This window comes from Heterodontus francisci, chromosome 23 (genome assembly GCF_036365525.1).
Source record: "Heterodontus francisci isolate sHetFra1 chromosome 23, sHetFra1.hap1, whole genome shotgun sequence".
Lineage (NCBI taxonomy): Eukaryota > Metazoa > Chordata > Chondrichthyes > Heterodontiformes > Heterodontidae > Heterodontus > Heterodontus francisci.
Window position 1 is genome coordinate 53,578,859 of NC_090393.1, and position 15,943 is coordinate 53,594,801.

The window sequence follows — 15,943 nt, forward strand, 5'->3', positions numbered from 1 at the left end:
CAGCTCAGCTTTCCAGCACCTCTCTAAAAGACCCTTCGAAGTCTACTGTGTCAACTCATCTGGTCTCCTGTCCTTGAAGAAAAGCCTGCTAAATTAATTCTCAACGCCGCCCAAAAAGAACTGTTCTAAAAGATCCCAGTGACCCATTTACATGTACTTGGAGGGAAGACTGTATGCCGTATGACTGTATCTTCAAGAATGAGCAAGTATTCAGCCCAAGTGTTTTTTTGTCTGTAACAAAACTCTCTCAAAAATTCCATTTTTAATTTTCTGGTTAACCGGTGTATGTGTCTGTGTGTGAGTGTGAGTGTGAGTGCGAGGGGCTAAGTTAAAAAGGAACTTTAAAATTTCAATCTGTGTGTTTATGCTTTACTTCATTGCTAGTTATAGAATTTGTTTTATAATAAACTTATAATTTTTTTGTTCATCAAAGAAACCTGGTTAGTGTGTTTTATTCGGGGAAATATAGAGTATATGATTGACTGTATTTGTAAGTGGGAAAATTTAAATATATGTTGTGATCTGTGCAGAAGTGGAACTAGAATAACTAGTGCACTCCTCCCACCTCAGTCATAACAATGTGGTGATGCCCAACCTGCTTTGTCAGCACCTTTGTGGTGACTCCCTCACCATGTCGTGCTGCCTCCTATGTAGCCAGATGCAAGCCCCAAAAATGAGATGGGTATGGAGCACTCACCTTAGCAGAATGAAGGAGGTCATTGATTCTCTTTCTGCACTGCACCCAGTTCCAGTGGGTGGCCCCACAGCTGCTGACCTCCTCTGCGATCTCCATCCAGGCTTGCTTGGTCAGGTGGGAGGACCTCTTCTTGCCATCGCTGAGGAAGAGGACCTCCCGCCTTTTCCTTGCAGCCTGGAGGAGATTCTCCAGGCAGGCTTTGCTAAACCGTCTTGCATCTGCCATAGTGTGGCTTCCATCTTCTTTGAGGGGGGGGGATGTTCAGGAGCTATAACACTGGGTCCAACAGCAATCCACAATCAATAAATCTCTCAAAGGCTGCAATGCAAGCCGGGCTGGCAGTGCTTTAAATATGACGCTGCAATCAGCGCCTTGGAGCCCACCCATCGCGTAATTGGACCGGCCCCGTGCCTCCATTATGGTAAGTGGCCGCCCACCACAAAATCGCAGTCAGCCAATCACACACGTCATGGGTGGTGACAGCACCAACTTCTGAGTCTGCCGCTGGAACCTGCGACGGGAACACTAAATTAAGCCCAGTCATTCTGATCAGAACTAGTGAATGTGGGCCATCATGGCTTCTGTGATCAGTTAGATGTTATCATGATCTCTCACCATCAGGTAACTCAACAAAGAATGAAAGACAGACTGTCCACAAGTAACTTTCTGTATCTCGAGCACTCCAGCAGAACTGATTGTCACTTAGTCCGAAGAGTTCCCACAATATCCCTCTTGGAACATGGGTAGCTTTGAAATGGAGATGTGGCTGTTTGCATGTGTTGTGCCAATATGCAAGATGCCTGTTTGTTTCCACTTGGACCTTAGTTGTGAGTTATTTGGTGCAGCAGCAGTGATCAATTTAGAGGCCATCCACATAACAGGGATTGAGATAAACTTCCCCCTTTCCTTTTGCACTTATTTTGAGTTTCACTGCTGTCATGTTGTCCATCTGCAGTTGAACATGTTGCTTTACAACATTCAAAAACAACGGTAAGACTAGCCAGCTAGCTTGGTGTTGCAATCTCTACAGGTACCATTTAGATTCAGATAGATACCTCAGACTTTGTCTGCTTTGTAAATGTGTGTCCAATATCAGGTGTTACCTGAGATCAAGACAGAGAGAGACGTTGAAACTTTTACTCCGACAACACTTGTGCTCAATGAAGTGCTGAGTGCTTTGATTACACTTATATGAGAGGGGCAAAGGTCTGGAAATATGGTTGATTGTAGCGGCCTCAAGATCTGAAACCAACATGGCTGCTGCCATCAACTTTAATACTGACATTCTACAGACTGCCTGCATAGAGACAGTGAGTTCCTGCACTGGGTTAGGGAAGGGCTAGAGTTGGGGCATTTTGGCCTGAACTTCTGCGGGGCAGGGGGCGAGGGCTGTACCTGCAATCCCATGCTGTATCTTCAACCATTGGTAAACCAATGATTTACTTAGGGATTCCCCCATCTCCCACTGAAGCTCTGGCAATCAGCAACCCTCCCTGTTGATGGATGAGCAAAAAAGTAGATACAGTGATCAACAGCAACTAGAATCAGGCTATTCACACCCAACTTATCCACAGCCTTCCAATTAACTTAGGTTTCATCTGTAGCTTCAAGATCATTCTCCACAGACTTGAACATATATTTCAGGCTGATGTTCCACTACAGAACTGAGGGAGTGCTGCACTGATAGAGATGTTAAACAGAGCCCTGATTTGTCCTCAGTCACTGCCTAAACCAGATTATCTGGTCATTATATCGCATTACTGTTTGTGGGATCTTGCTGTGTACAAATTGGCTACTGTGTTTCCTACATGATAATACTAAGTACACTTCATTGGCTGTAAAGTGTTTTGCGATGTCATAAAAGGTGCAAGCTCTTTAATTTTAACAGAAATCCAAATATTCAGGGGAATTGCATAGATTTTAAATGATTACAAAATCACAGATTATCCCTGCCTTGGCCAATCCTCTTTATTGTATCAGATGCTGAAACATGCATTAAGGACCACCACAGGTACAGCCAAAGTGACAAAACAGTCATCTGAAAGAACCACAGGCAGGATTTTCTTTTTGAAAAAGTACATGTTCTCATTATTGCTTAACAGGTTGAACAGAAGCCACACCAGCCTTTTTAGCTGATCGATGTAAGAGTTTTGTCTGGCTCATTCTGTGACCACCCCTCCCTCAAAACTATGAGCCACAGTTTCAATAATAAGTCTCATTGACGATAATGTGAGACACAGGGTGATGCCCGGAGTCAATCGTTAATGTCGGTACGCTGGCAGGGTGAAACGTGCAGCAGGTGTGGCATCCAGGATTGGGTGGTGTGCGTTGGTAAGAGCACTGGTTAGAAGGCCTGTTTTCCTTCACTTTGGTTGGCACATTTGCGTAATGAGCTGCTTCACTTTCCTCCAACTGAAAGGTACATATTTTTTGGGGCCTCGCGTGCAGTGAAACTACAAGGAGCTGCGAGGCGGAGTCTCCGCTCACTGAGGGCATTCCTGCCATTTAAAATGGGAGCCAAGCGCCTTCAGTCGCATGGCAGCAGCTGCCGAGGGGATTGCCACGTTGTACTAAATTGCACGGCACCAACCCCTCCCCCCCCCATCCTGCCCCACCATCCCCCTCAGCAGGACCTACTGCCGGTGACCTTGTGCCTCGGAAAGGACTGCCCGACTGAGCCGCTGAGATCTGCTCTGAACCGCGGCTATGCCCATGGCCCAGCGCCCACCGGCAGCCTCCACTATGTACCTTTGCCAAAGAGCCAGGACATGTCGCCCGTCCTGAAAGACAGAAAAAAAAACACAGGTCATTGTAAGCCTTGCCCAGTGTAGCCATCCAGTCACTGTCTTAAATCCAATCAAAGCTAATACATAGGATACTCTGCAGTGCAACAGGGCTCAGGAACGAATAATGACTTGGCTGAGATTCTATGAATGGCTGGTGTCAGCTGTGGCTCAGGTTGTAGCACTCTCACCTCTGTGTCAGGAACTTGTGGGTTTAAGCCCCATTCCAAAGACATGAGCACATAATCTAGGCTGATACTCCACTGCATGACTCAAGGAGTGCTGCACTGTCAGAGGTGCTGTCTTTCAGCTGAGATGGAAAAGACATGGCCTGTCTCACTTCTCAAGTGGACGTAAAAGACTCCATGGCACTATCTGAAGAAGTGCGTGGGAGTTCTCCTTGGTGTCTTAGCCAATATTTATCCTTCAACCAACATCACTAAAACAGATTAGTCTGGTCAGTTTCACATTGCTGTTTGTGGAAGCTTGCTGTGCATAAATTGGCTGCTGAGTTTTCTATGTTAGAACAGTGATAACAATTCAAAGTACTTCATTAGCTGTAAACCCCATTGGGAGGACAGGAGGTCATGAAAAGTGCTATATAAATGCAGGTCTTTCATTTTTCTTTTATAAATTGACAGACTACCCTCCCTACCTACTAATTTTCTTTTGATTCCCATGTGCTGCACTTCAACTGTGGCTGAGGGAAGGTGGTTTAGATTGTAATCTGTTCTCTACCCCCCGACTTCTTCTGTTCTAAACCTGTCACCAGGAGGCATGTGGCCCTGGTTCATGGGGAGGTGCCTGGCTCTTGCTCAGAACCCGCCTGCTGCACAGTAAATGACATGAAAACTGAGGGTGTGAGGAATAATCAGGGGTCAGAGAGAACCTGTCCCCCTTGACTCACCTGTTTTGAAACAATAAACTAGCTATAGTGACCAGGTCTTAGGCCAGAGTGACTGACCCAATGGGTTATCATTCTCCATTTATTGGGCAGAGAGCCTGGGACCAGGCCCTGGTTTAGGAAAATAATTTTTTTAAACAATCGTAATAAGGAAAATTTTTTCTTTTAAGTGCTGCATAGCCTTGTTATTCATCTGGTTTGGGGTTGGGAACATTCACTAGAGTGCTGGCCTTTCTCCTGGCAGAAGACCCTGAACCTTACTTTCAGGTCCTGGTGGGTTTTGTTGCTGCAGCAACAGTTCAAACTGGTCCAGTTCTGATATTTCAGTGTGAACCCTTCAATCCTAAAGCAACAATGTCTGCTAGAAATCAGACAACAAACAACAAAAAAAGAGAAAACCAGATACAATAAAACTCTTCAAAATGAACAATCAGTTGAAAAGATGAACTGTCCAGCCAAAAGAAACCCAACACTGACACCCTAAGCAAATGTACTTGAAAGGGAAAATATTGTCAAAGATTATGTGCACATAAAATATATACAAATATACGAAAATCAGAGGCAGGGAAACACCTATGGGTCCATCAAACCTGCCCCACACTCATGATGGCTGCAGCATCATGACTAGGCACTTCCTAACCCCCCCTCCCCTGCAGCAGCCATGTAATCTTCTATAATGTTTCTATCCTTCCCGAGCTCTGAACTTGCATCTTTCTCTAGTTTCTCTCCTATCTCCCCACATGTCCTTCTCCAAGCTCATTTTGTCGACCCTGTTCCCACTAAACTGCTGATCACCCAGCTTCCCTTCCTTGTCCCCATGTTCGCTGATATTGTTAATGGTTCTCTCTCTTCGAATACTATTCCTCTTCTTTAAAACTGTCGTCATCATCCCTCTCCTCAAAAAACAAACCCTTGACCCCACTGACCTTCCGAAATACCACTCCATCTCCAACCTCCTTTTTCTCTCCAAAGTCCTTGAACATACTGTTACCTCCTAAATCTGTGCCATCTTTCCCAGAACGCCATGTTTGATTCCCTGCACTCAGGTTTCTGCCCCTGCCACAGTACCGAAACAGTGCTTATCAAAGTCACAAATGGCATCCCATGTGACTGTGACAAAGCTGAACTGTTCCTCCTTGTCCTTCTCAATCTGTCTGCAACCTTTGACACAGTAGACCACACCACCCTCCTCCATCAACTCTCCATTGTTATCCAGCAGCATAGGACTATGCTCATCTCATTCCATTCTTAACAATCCACCTGCAGTGACTTCTCTTCTCACTCCACACCATTATGTCTGGTTTCCTCCAAGGACTATCCTGGGCTCCTTCCTATTTCTCATGTATGTGTTGTCCCTCAGCGACATCATCCAAAACCCCAGCCTCAGTTTCCAAAAGTACATTGACGATACCCAGCTCTACCTCATCACCACCTCTCTCAACATTACACTGTCTCTAAATTGTCAGACTGCTTGTTTGACACCCAGTTCTGGATGAGAAGAAATTTCCTCTAAGTAAACATTTGGAAGATCAAAGATATTGTCTTTGGTCCTGGCTACAACCTCTGTTCCCGAGTCACTGACTCCAACCCTCTCCCTGGCAACTGTCTGAGACTAAACTAGACTGTTCATAACCTTGGTGTCATTTCTGACCCTGAGCTAAGCTTCTGACCCCATATTTGCACAATCACTAAGACAGTCAATTTCCAACTCCATAACATTGCCCATCTCTACCCCTGCCACAGCTCATCTCCTGCTGAAACCCTCATCCATGCCTTTGTTACCTCGAACATTGACTTTTTTTTTATTCGTTCGGGGAATGTGGACGTTGCTGGCCAGGCCAGCATTTATTGCCCATCCCTAATTGCCCTCGCGAAGGTGGTGGTGAGCTGCCTTCTTGAACCGCTGCAGTCCTTGGGGTGTAGGTACACCCACAGTGCTGTTAGGAAGGGAGTTCCAGGATTTTGACCCGGCAACAGTAAAGGAACGGCAAAAAAGTTCCAAGTCAGGATGGTGTGTGGCTTGGAGGGGAACTTGCAGGTGGTGATGTTCCCATGCATCTGTTGCCCTTGTCCTTCTAGGTGGTAGAGGTCGCGGGTTTGGAAGGTGCTGTCGAAGGAGCCTCGGTTAGTTGCTGCACTGCATCTTGTAGATGGTGAACACTGCTGCCACTGTGCGTCGGTGGTGGAGGGAGTGAATGTTGAAAGTGGTGGACGGGGCGCCAGTCAAGCAGTCTGCTTAGTCCTGGTTGGTGTCGAGCTTCTTGAGTGTTGTTGGAGCTGCACCCATCCAGGCAAATGGAGAATATCCCATCACAGTCCTGACTTGTGCTTTGTAGATGGAGACAGGAGGTGAGTCACTCACTGCAGAATTCCCACCCTCTGACCTGCTCTTGTAGCCACAGCATTTATGCGGCTGCTCCAGTTCAGTTTCTGGTCAATGGTGACCCTCAGGATGTTGATAATGGGGGATTCAGCGATGGTAATGCCATTGAACATCAAGGGGAGATGGTTAGATTTTCTGTTTTTGAGATAGTCATTCCCTGGCACTTGTGTGGCGTGAAAGTTACTTGCGACTTATCAGCCCAAACCTGGATATTGTCCAGATCTTGCTGCATTTCTACATGGACTGCTTCAGTATCTGAGGAGTCACGAATGGAGATGAACATTGTGCAATCATCAGCAAACATCCCCACTTCTGACCTTATGATGGAGGGAAGGTCATTGATGAAGCAGCTGAAGATGGTTGGGCCTAGGACACTCCCCTGAGGAACTCCTGCAGTGATCTCCTGGGACTGAGATAATCGACCTCCAACAACCACAACCATCTTCCTTTGTGCTACATATGACTCCAACCAGCGGAGAATTTTCCTACTGATTCCCATTGACTCCAGTTTTGCTAGGACCCTTGATGCCATACTTGGTCAAATGCTGCCTTGATGTTGAGGGCAGTCACTCTCACCTCATCTCTTGAGTTTAGCTCTTTTGTCCATGTTTGGACCAAGGCTGTAATGAGGTCAGAAGCTGAGTGGCCCTGGTGGAACCCAAACTGAGCTTCAGTGAGCAGGTTATTGCTGAGCAAGTGCCGCTTGCTAGCACTATCGCCAACCCATTCCCTCACTTTGCTGATGATCGAGAGTTGACTGATCAGGCGGTAATTGGTTGGTTTCATTTGTTCTGCTTTTTGAGCACAGGACATACCAGGTCAAGATTCCACAGTGTCAGGTATATGCCAGTGTTGTAGCTGTACTGGAACAGTTTGGCTAGGTGCACAGCTAGTTCTGGAGCACAAGGTAACAGTACTATTGCCGGAATGTTGTCAGGGCCCATAGCCTTTGTAGTATCCAGTGCCTTCAGCCGTTTCTTGATATCTCTTTTTTTATTCATTCAGGAGATGTGGGCATCACTGGCTATGCCAGCATTTATTGCCCATCCCTAATTGCCCTTTGAGAAGGTGGTGGTGAACTGCCTTCTTGAACTGCTGAAGTCCTTGTGGTATAGGTCCACCCACAGTGCTGTTAGGAAGGGAGTTCCAGGATTTTGACCCAGTGACAGTGAAGGAACGGCAATATAGTTCCAAGTCAGGATGGTGTGTGGCTTGGAGGGGAACTTGCAGCTGGTCGTGTTCCCATACATCTGCTGCCTTTGTCCTTCTGGTTGGTAGAGGTCGCGAGTTTGGAAGGTGCTTTCAAAGGAGCCTTGGTGAGTTGCAGCAGTGTGTTTTGTAGATGGTACACACTGCTGCCACTGTGTCGGTGCTGGAGGGAGTGAATGTTCGTGAATGGGGTGCCAATCAAGTGAGCTGTTTTGTCCTGGATGGTGTCGAGCTTCTTGAGTGTTGTTGGAGCTGCACCCATCCAGGCAAGTGGAGAGTATTCCATCACACTCCTGACTTGTGCCTTGTAGATGGTGGACTGGCATTAGGGAGTCTGGAGGTGAGTTACTCGCTGCAGAATTCCCACCCTCTGACCTGCTCTTGTAGCCACAGCGTTCTAGCGCACTTTCGACTAGCATCCTGCATTCTATCCTCCATAAACTTGAGGCCATCCAAAACTCTACTGCCCATGTCCTAACTCACGCCAAGTCCCATTCACCTAATACCTCTGTGCTCGCTGACTTACATTGGCTCCCGGTTAAGAAATGCCTCAACTTTAAAAAGCTCATCCTTGTTATCAAATCTATCCTTCGCCTCACCCCTTCCTATTTCAGTAATCTCCTCCAGCCCTCAAACTCTTTGAGATCTCTGTGCTTCTCCCATTCTGGCCTCTTGAGCATCCCCTATTCTAATTGCTCCACCATTGGTAACAGTGCCTCAGCTGCCTAGGCCTAAGCTCTGAATTCCGTTCCTATTTCTCTTTGCCTCTCTACCTCTCTTTCCTCCTTTAAGATGCTCCTTAAAACCTACCTCTTTGACCAAATCTGCCCTAACATCTCCTTATGTGGCTTGGTGTCAAATTTTGTTCCTGTGTCATGCTTTGGGATTTTTTTACTATGATAATGATGCTATATAAACACAATTTGCTGTTGGTTGTTGTTGGGAGAGAAAAAACACTAGAAAAAAAGGCCCAGGGTCAATAAGAGGGCAAAATGATCTGGAACATTCCTCTCCGACCCCCTCAGGTGATTGAAATCAAACAAGGAGACAACATTGACGATATTTATTTTAACGGTAAATGGCTTACATTGAAGAACAAAACGGCCAACTACCTACCGGCCATGATGTACAAACATCCTTGAGATCGACAGCAAAAAGAGGAAAAGAGAGAGACACCCTGAGGTGAGCTTTGTGAGACTGCTTAATTACAACTGCTAAGCCACTTAAGTTGTCCCATGTGTACTGTTTGTAAGATCACTAGATATGGCCAATGGAACAATATTTATTCATTCTGCATTGTTGCAGTAAACCATCGTCTGCTGCCTTCCTGGGACAGGTGTTGCAGTGGGAGTGACTGGACAATGCCTGCAGTAGTTAATGGGTTTAGTGCAGAGATTGTTCAAAACTAAACCACCTTAACAATACTCTGGATGATGGTTGTTCTTAAAGTGTGGTCTGCAGATCACTGGTGCTGCATGAGTGTCCTCCAGGTGGTCCATGGGCTGGTCAAATATGCAAGTCACCGATGAGCAAGGCCACAGCCCAGGTCATATGCACGAACAGGCCACAGAACACTCATCCCCACCACTTGCATGATGCCACACAACCAGATTGGCTCCCACACGTGTGTCATGAATCATCATAGCCGCAAGCAACAACAATGTGGTTTTATAAGCAAGTTTTATGTTACCATTACAGCATAAAACTGCGAGATCAGATTTTCAACACTCTTGGGGCTGAAAACAAAGAGAACTGGCTGAGTGTGGAGCCCAACTTGAGACTGAAGCTCTCCAGTTTGGAACCAGACATCACTTAATTGGAGTCTCATCAAAAGTAGTGCCATTCTTCCCACTAATTCTAATGATTTCTTTTGCAGTGGCAAGCAAAAGTGGGTGGGGTAGGACCAGTAGGTGATCCTTTTGCCCTCCAGGGTCTTTTGCCCTACGTTAATGGTCCATGGATGAAAAGTTTTAAGAAGCACTGCTGTGTAAGACAACTCAGAAGAATCTTAATGCTTAGGGACCATCTCCAAATTGAGATAATTGCCATGAGAGTTCAGCAAGCATGGGGAGGGCAGGTAATATGCTACATGGATACTACTATATAAAAACCAGGACTATGTTCTCATTTGGGAATGGGTAAGGTGGGCAGTTTGATGTGCCTAATTTCACTTCTTGTGGTGAGTTAGTTATTTCACCCTTCCCATTATAGATTGGCAAAGATATGGACGTACAAATTTGTTGGATTAGAAAAGACTAACTAGTTCATCCAGCCTGCCCTATACAGTCATGGTGCCTCATGGATCACAATTCAGACACTCCCTAATCACCAGGAATCATGTAACCCGCTTGGAGGAGATGGGAAAAAACAGATTAAAAACCCCAGGGCTAATTCAGGGGAAAGAAATCAGGAGATTTCCTCCACAACACTCTTAGTCAATCTAAGCGGAGATGATATACATCCCACAATAAGGAAGAGTGACACTGGAAAACCCCTCAGACCAGGTTACCTGCTTTCTCTCTCTTGGCCAGGGATGCATCATTAGAGGTGGAAGTGGGAAAAAAATTAATTCCTTGAAGCATTAATTAAAATTGGTGTACGTTTGATTTGTGTGTCACAATTGAGATTATAAAGTATTGCCAAGTTCAAGTTCAGACAGGAGACGATCTGGGAACAGGGCTTAGAAATGGAGGTGGAGGATTCTTCCTTAAACGGAGTCTACCCTTAATGTGATTTCTCACAGGCAGTCATACTAATGTGCTAATCTATCCCAGTATTGTGGCGGGTGCTCAGAATGAAGAATGATTGAAATGTTTTGGTTTTTTTCCTTTGTTTTTTAACAAGCCAACAAAAAAACTGATGATTGATCTCTTGCTGACCTGTGTTAAACTGTAGGGCAGCCTGGCTCATTTTTAGCTGGTTCAAATGGGAAGGGTGGTCACCCTAATTAAACTAGTTGTGTTCACGTGTGCTTCCTGATATTACTGAAGTTCCCTGAACATATCACAATCTGCGGTGAAGGCAACATCTCCCTTTATGTACTCCCACCCCACACACCCAGCAACCCAATAATAGCACTTACTCAACGTCCCTCTTCTTGATTGTCCTTCCAGTTGCCATGACCTCTGCTACTTTGGACACAATGGGGTCATAGTTCATGCTCGACACAGCAATTACCTCATCACTCCTGGAGAACATGAACACGAAATTAAGATATTGTTCTTTTGATAATAAACATTTTATTTTTCAGAATCTTGGGGTGCATTAGTTAGAGGAAAGATCAAAGATACGGCTAAAGAGGAAACACCAAGAGCCACCAGCAGTTATCTATGCAAGGAGTTCCATCTACATCGATCTACTTTAAAGGAGAGAAAAGATCAAAGCAGCAGAGATTTTTTTGCGGCAGAGTTGGTGAGCCCTCAATTTGAATTTCGTCTAGCTGAAAGTGAACTCATAAAGTTCGGCCTTTGTCCCTGAGGGAAATGGTTAAATTTAGGATTCTGAAACTGTAAATCTGATGAGACACCAGTGTCTGATTTCCAGAAGTTTGCTATTCAAACAATCAGGAAGGTTGTGTCCTTAGATGTGCTCAGTAACATATATCTGACATTTATTAATCATACTAGAGACACCTAGAGGCAGATATCACTATTACACTGATGTTTATTTTTATTGTGACCTTTTTGTAGTCAGTTGGATGCACAGCCAGATCCAAGAGTGCTGAGGGCTAATTGTTGGCAAAGAATAGGAGACAGTGCTTAAACATCTGGAGTCATTGCCACTGGGAATCAGCCTCAAGCTCCCAGTTTCTATAAGTTTGCAGTTATAGAATTTCCGCTCCCACAGACCAGCACCCAAGGCATCGCTGCAGAATCATTTTTGCCGTAAACTGAAGCAGTGTTACTCTCACAGTCTCGTATGTGTGGTGGGTACTCACTGATTAGAGGCAATCAGAATAATAATAGTTGCTACTGAGTGTGCATCACTTGTTGGTACAGCAGTGTTGCTGCTCAGCCCATCAAAGGATAAATCAGGTAAACCCAATTAACCAAATTTAAGCTTTAATAAACTGAGGTCAATTGATTTTTATTAGGTAAGGGTATCAAGGGATATGAAGCAAAGGTGGAGCTGAGGTACAGATCAGCCTTGATCTAATTGAATGGTAGAGCAATCTTGAGGGACTGAATGGCCTGTAAAGTTCCTAATGTTCCGATATTCCTATAACAGGTGCAGATCTGCATCGCCAGTTTTACAACTGACAGGAGACTTCTCTGGATAGTCAAATGGGTTTGAGCTGTAAAGCGGGACGTCATTCTGATCCCATCAGTTTCCCGCTGGGCAGGGTAGGTTAAATTGACCCTCTATGTTTCTATATTCAGACGCGGAGCCTCCAAATGGGCTTGGGAGGCCTAATGGTCTTTTCTCACTCTAGAGTTTATGTTCTAAAGAGTGTGCTACAGAACAATACATATGCTGGAGAGTGTTATGTACAGAATATAGCAGACTGCCAGACCCCGAAGGAACATTGAGCTGTGCAGCCATTGACTCCAGAGTACCAACTATTGTGAAGCAGTGAGTCTTTTCTACTGGGCAGCAGCGATCAGGGAAATCAAGGATTTGGAGATCAGTTCAATTTTCATTGCTGGTTTTATAATTCCAAGACAAAGCTGTTTAACCGCTTCACTGCCAGTGTACTTGGCCACACACAGGCAGCTGGGTGAGGGAGTTAATAATTCACTAAGCTCAGTTACAATGGAGTAATGTGTTTGTAAGCCAGGAGATCATGGCATGCATATAGCAAATCAAGTAAAGTAATCTCCAAAAAGCTACCAATACATGAATATCTACACATATACACTGGTGCCCCATACCTCCATACATCAATACCCATTCCCCTTTACCTCCATACATCAATACTCATGTCCCTATACACTTTTACATTAATACCTATGCCCCTACACCTCTCTATATCAATACCTGTGCACCATACCTTCATACATCAATACCTGTATCCCTATACCCCTAAACATTAATACCCATGTCCCTATACATCAATACCTCTGTCCCTATACCCCTAAACATTAATACCTGTGTTCCTATACCTTTATACCCTAGCCCCTATACCTCCATACCTGTGCACCATACCTCTATGTATCAGTACCCGAGCTCCTATACCTCTAAGCATCTATATTCATGCTGCTATAACTCTCTCTCTCTCGCTCACTAACTATATATATACAATATACACCTTCTCCTATGACTCTATATATGTATCCCCATGCTTCTTTAGCTCTATGCATCTACACACATGGTCCTATATCTTTATACATACATAGGCTCCCACCCTCTCTCTCCTCCCCCCATATAACAGTACCACGAAATCTATATTTGTGCTGCTATAACTCTATTTATATTTATACTTGCTGTCACTCCATAGCCCTGCAATTTTTTTCCCATTCAAGTATTTATCCAATTCCCTTTTGAAAGTTACTATTGAATCTGCTTCCACCACCCTTTCAGGCAGTGCATTCTAAATCATGACAACTCTTTGCATTAAAAAATTCTCTTCTCCCATCTGGTTCTTATGTCAATTATCTTGAAATGATCTTATTTATCCAGACCGTTCTCCTGAACAGTATACATCTATATCCAGACCCCTATAGCTCTACATGGATTTTAGTAAGGCACTTGACAAGGTCCCACATGGCAGACTGAAAGCCCATGGGATACACGGGAAAGTGGCAAGTTGGATCCAAAATTGGCTCAGTGACAGGAAACAAAGGGTAGTGGTCGACAGATGTTTTTGTGAATGGAAAGCTGTTTCCAGTGGTGTTCCACAGGGATCAGCGTTGGGTCCCTTGCTGTTTGTGGTATTTATTAATGATTTGGGTCTGGGAGGCATGTTTGGGAAATTTGCAGATGACACAAAAATTGGACGTGTAGTTGATAGTGGAGAGGAGGGCTGCAGACTCCAGAATGATATCAATGGTTTGGTTGAGTGGGCGGAAAAGTGGCAAGTGGTATTCAATCCAGAGAAGTTTGAGGGCAATGCATTCGGGGAGAGCAAACAAAGCTAAGGAACACACAATAAATGAGAGGACATTGAGAGGGGTAGAAGAAGTGAGAGACCTTGGAGTACATGTCCACAGGTCCCTGAAGGTGGCAGGACAGGCAGATAAAGTGGTGAAGAAGGCATATGGAATGCTTCCCTTTATTGGCCGAGGTATAGAATACAAAATCAGGGATGTAATGCTGGAACTGTATAAAGCACTGGTTAGGCTGCAGCTGGAGTATTGCGTACAGTCTGGTCACCACATTACAGGAAGGACATAATTGTTCTGGAGAGAGTAGAAAGGAGATTTACAAGAACATTGCCAGGGCTTGAAAGTTGCAGCTGTGAGGAAAGATTGGATAGACTAGGGTTGTTTTCCTTGGAACAGAGGAGGCTGAGGGGTGACTTAATTGAGGTGTACAAAATTATTAGGGGCCTAGATAGAGTAGACAGGAAGATCCTGTTTCCCCTAGCGGAGAGATTCATTACCAGGGGGCACAGGTTTAAGGTGATTGGTAGAAGGATTAGAGGGGACATGAGGAAAACCTTTTTCACCCAGTGGTTGGTGGGTATCTGGAATTCACTGCCCGGATCGGTGGTGGAGGCAGAAACCCTCAACTCATTTAAAATGTACCTGGACCTGCACCTGAAGTGTTGTAACCTGCAAGGCTACGGACTACGTGCTGGAAGGTGGGATTAGATTGGGTGGCTACTTTTTTCAGCCGCTGCAGACACGATGGGCTGAATGGCCTCCTTCTGTGCCATAACTTTTCTATGGTTCTATGGTCCAAGGGGTTAATTTCTGCTGGGCATCTTCTGCTTGTCTGGCCAGGCGCCACTTTCCCAGGGTTTTTGCATCTTTTCCACAGATATTACAGCGGACAAGCAGGCCATCCCCTTTGTAAATTCACCTCCCGTGACCCTGTGCTTCTATAATTTTGTGCACAGAATTACATAGAATTTACAGCACAGAAACAGGTCAATCGGCCCAACTGGTCTGTGCTAGCATTTATACTCCAAATTAGCCTCCTCCCACCCTACTTCATCTGACCCTATCAGTATATCCTTCTATTCCTTTCTCCCTAATGTGTTTATCTAGTTTACCCTTAAAGGCATCTATGCTGTTCACCTCAACTGCTCCTTGTGATGGCAAGTTCCACAATCTAACCACTCTCTGTATAAAAAAATTTCTCCTGAATTCCATATTGGATTTATCGGTGACTATCTCATACTTGTGGCCCCTATTTTTGGACTCCCCCAAAGATGGAACCGGCTTCTCTACATCTACTGTATCAAACCCCTTCAACATTTTAAAGACCTCTATCAGGTCACATCTCAGCCTTCTCTTTTCCAGAGGAAAGAACTCCTGTCTGTTCCTGATATTCCTGATAGTTATAGCCTCTCGCTTCTGATATCATCTTGTAAATCTTTTCTCTAGTGTTTCTATATCCTTTACGTAATATGGAGACCAGAACTGTGCACAGTACACCAAGTGTGGTGCACTTAGACCTGCATTCTTCTAGTGATATAAGTCTGCTTCCATCCTCCTATAACTCAACTGCAGCGATTTTCCAGATTTTTCCTCCCATAAACACCCATTCCCCAGATGGACAGTTCAACAAAAGGGGAGCAGAGATGTTCCCTTTAGGCCTCCTGCTCCCTCTATGCTGCCCTGGGATTTCTCGAGCTTCACTGAAGGCTCAATATAAAAGAAGTGGGAGAGCCATTCCCATCTTTGTCACCTCAACTTCTGGAGAATATGGGACCAGGCTTGCCAGGAAACTGGCAGTATCTGGGGCCACCCTTCAAACTGGGGGGAGGGAGTCTGGGAAACATTCCCACACCCTGCCTTCCCATAAATCTTTAGTTCCATCCCAAAAATCAATGAGAAAAATCTTCTGCTTTCTGTGCCTGA

General features: G+C 45.0%; 1 protein-coding gene across 6 annotated transcripts in view; it reads right to left on the reverse strand.

Moving 5' to 3' along the window:
• Positions 1–2,651: 2,651 nt before the first annotated feature.
• The window catches only part of LOC137382821 (apoptosis-inducing factor 3), a 143,714-nt gene continuing 130,422 nt past the window's right edge, over positions 2,652–15,943 (reverse strand). For all 6 annotated transcript variants that reach the window (XM_068055298.1, XM_068055300.1, XM_068055301.1 and 3 more), the window contains 2 exons: positions 11,059–11,163; positions 2,652–3,477 (listed from right to left, as the gene is read on the reverse strand). In XM_068055298.1, the coding sequence (XP_067911399.1) occupies positions 3,438–3,477; positions 11,059–11,163 (145 nt within the window). In that variant the 3' untranslated portion in view covers positions 2,652–3,437. The remainder of the gene's footprint in view (positions 3,478–11,058; positions 11,164–15,943) is intronic.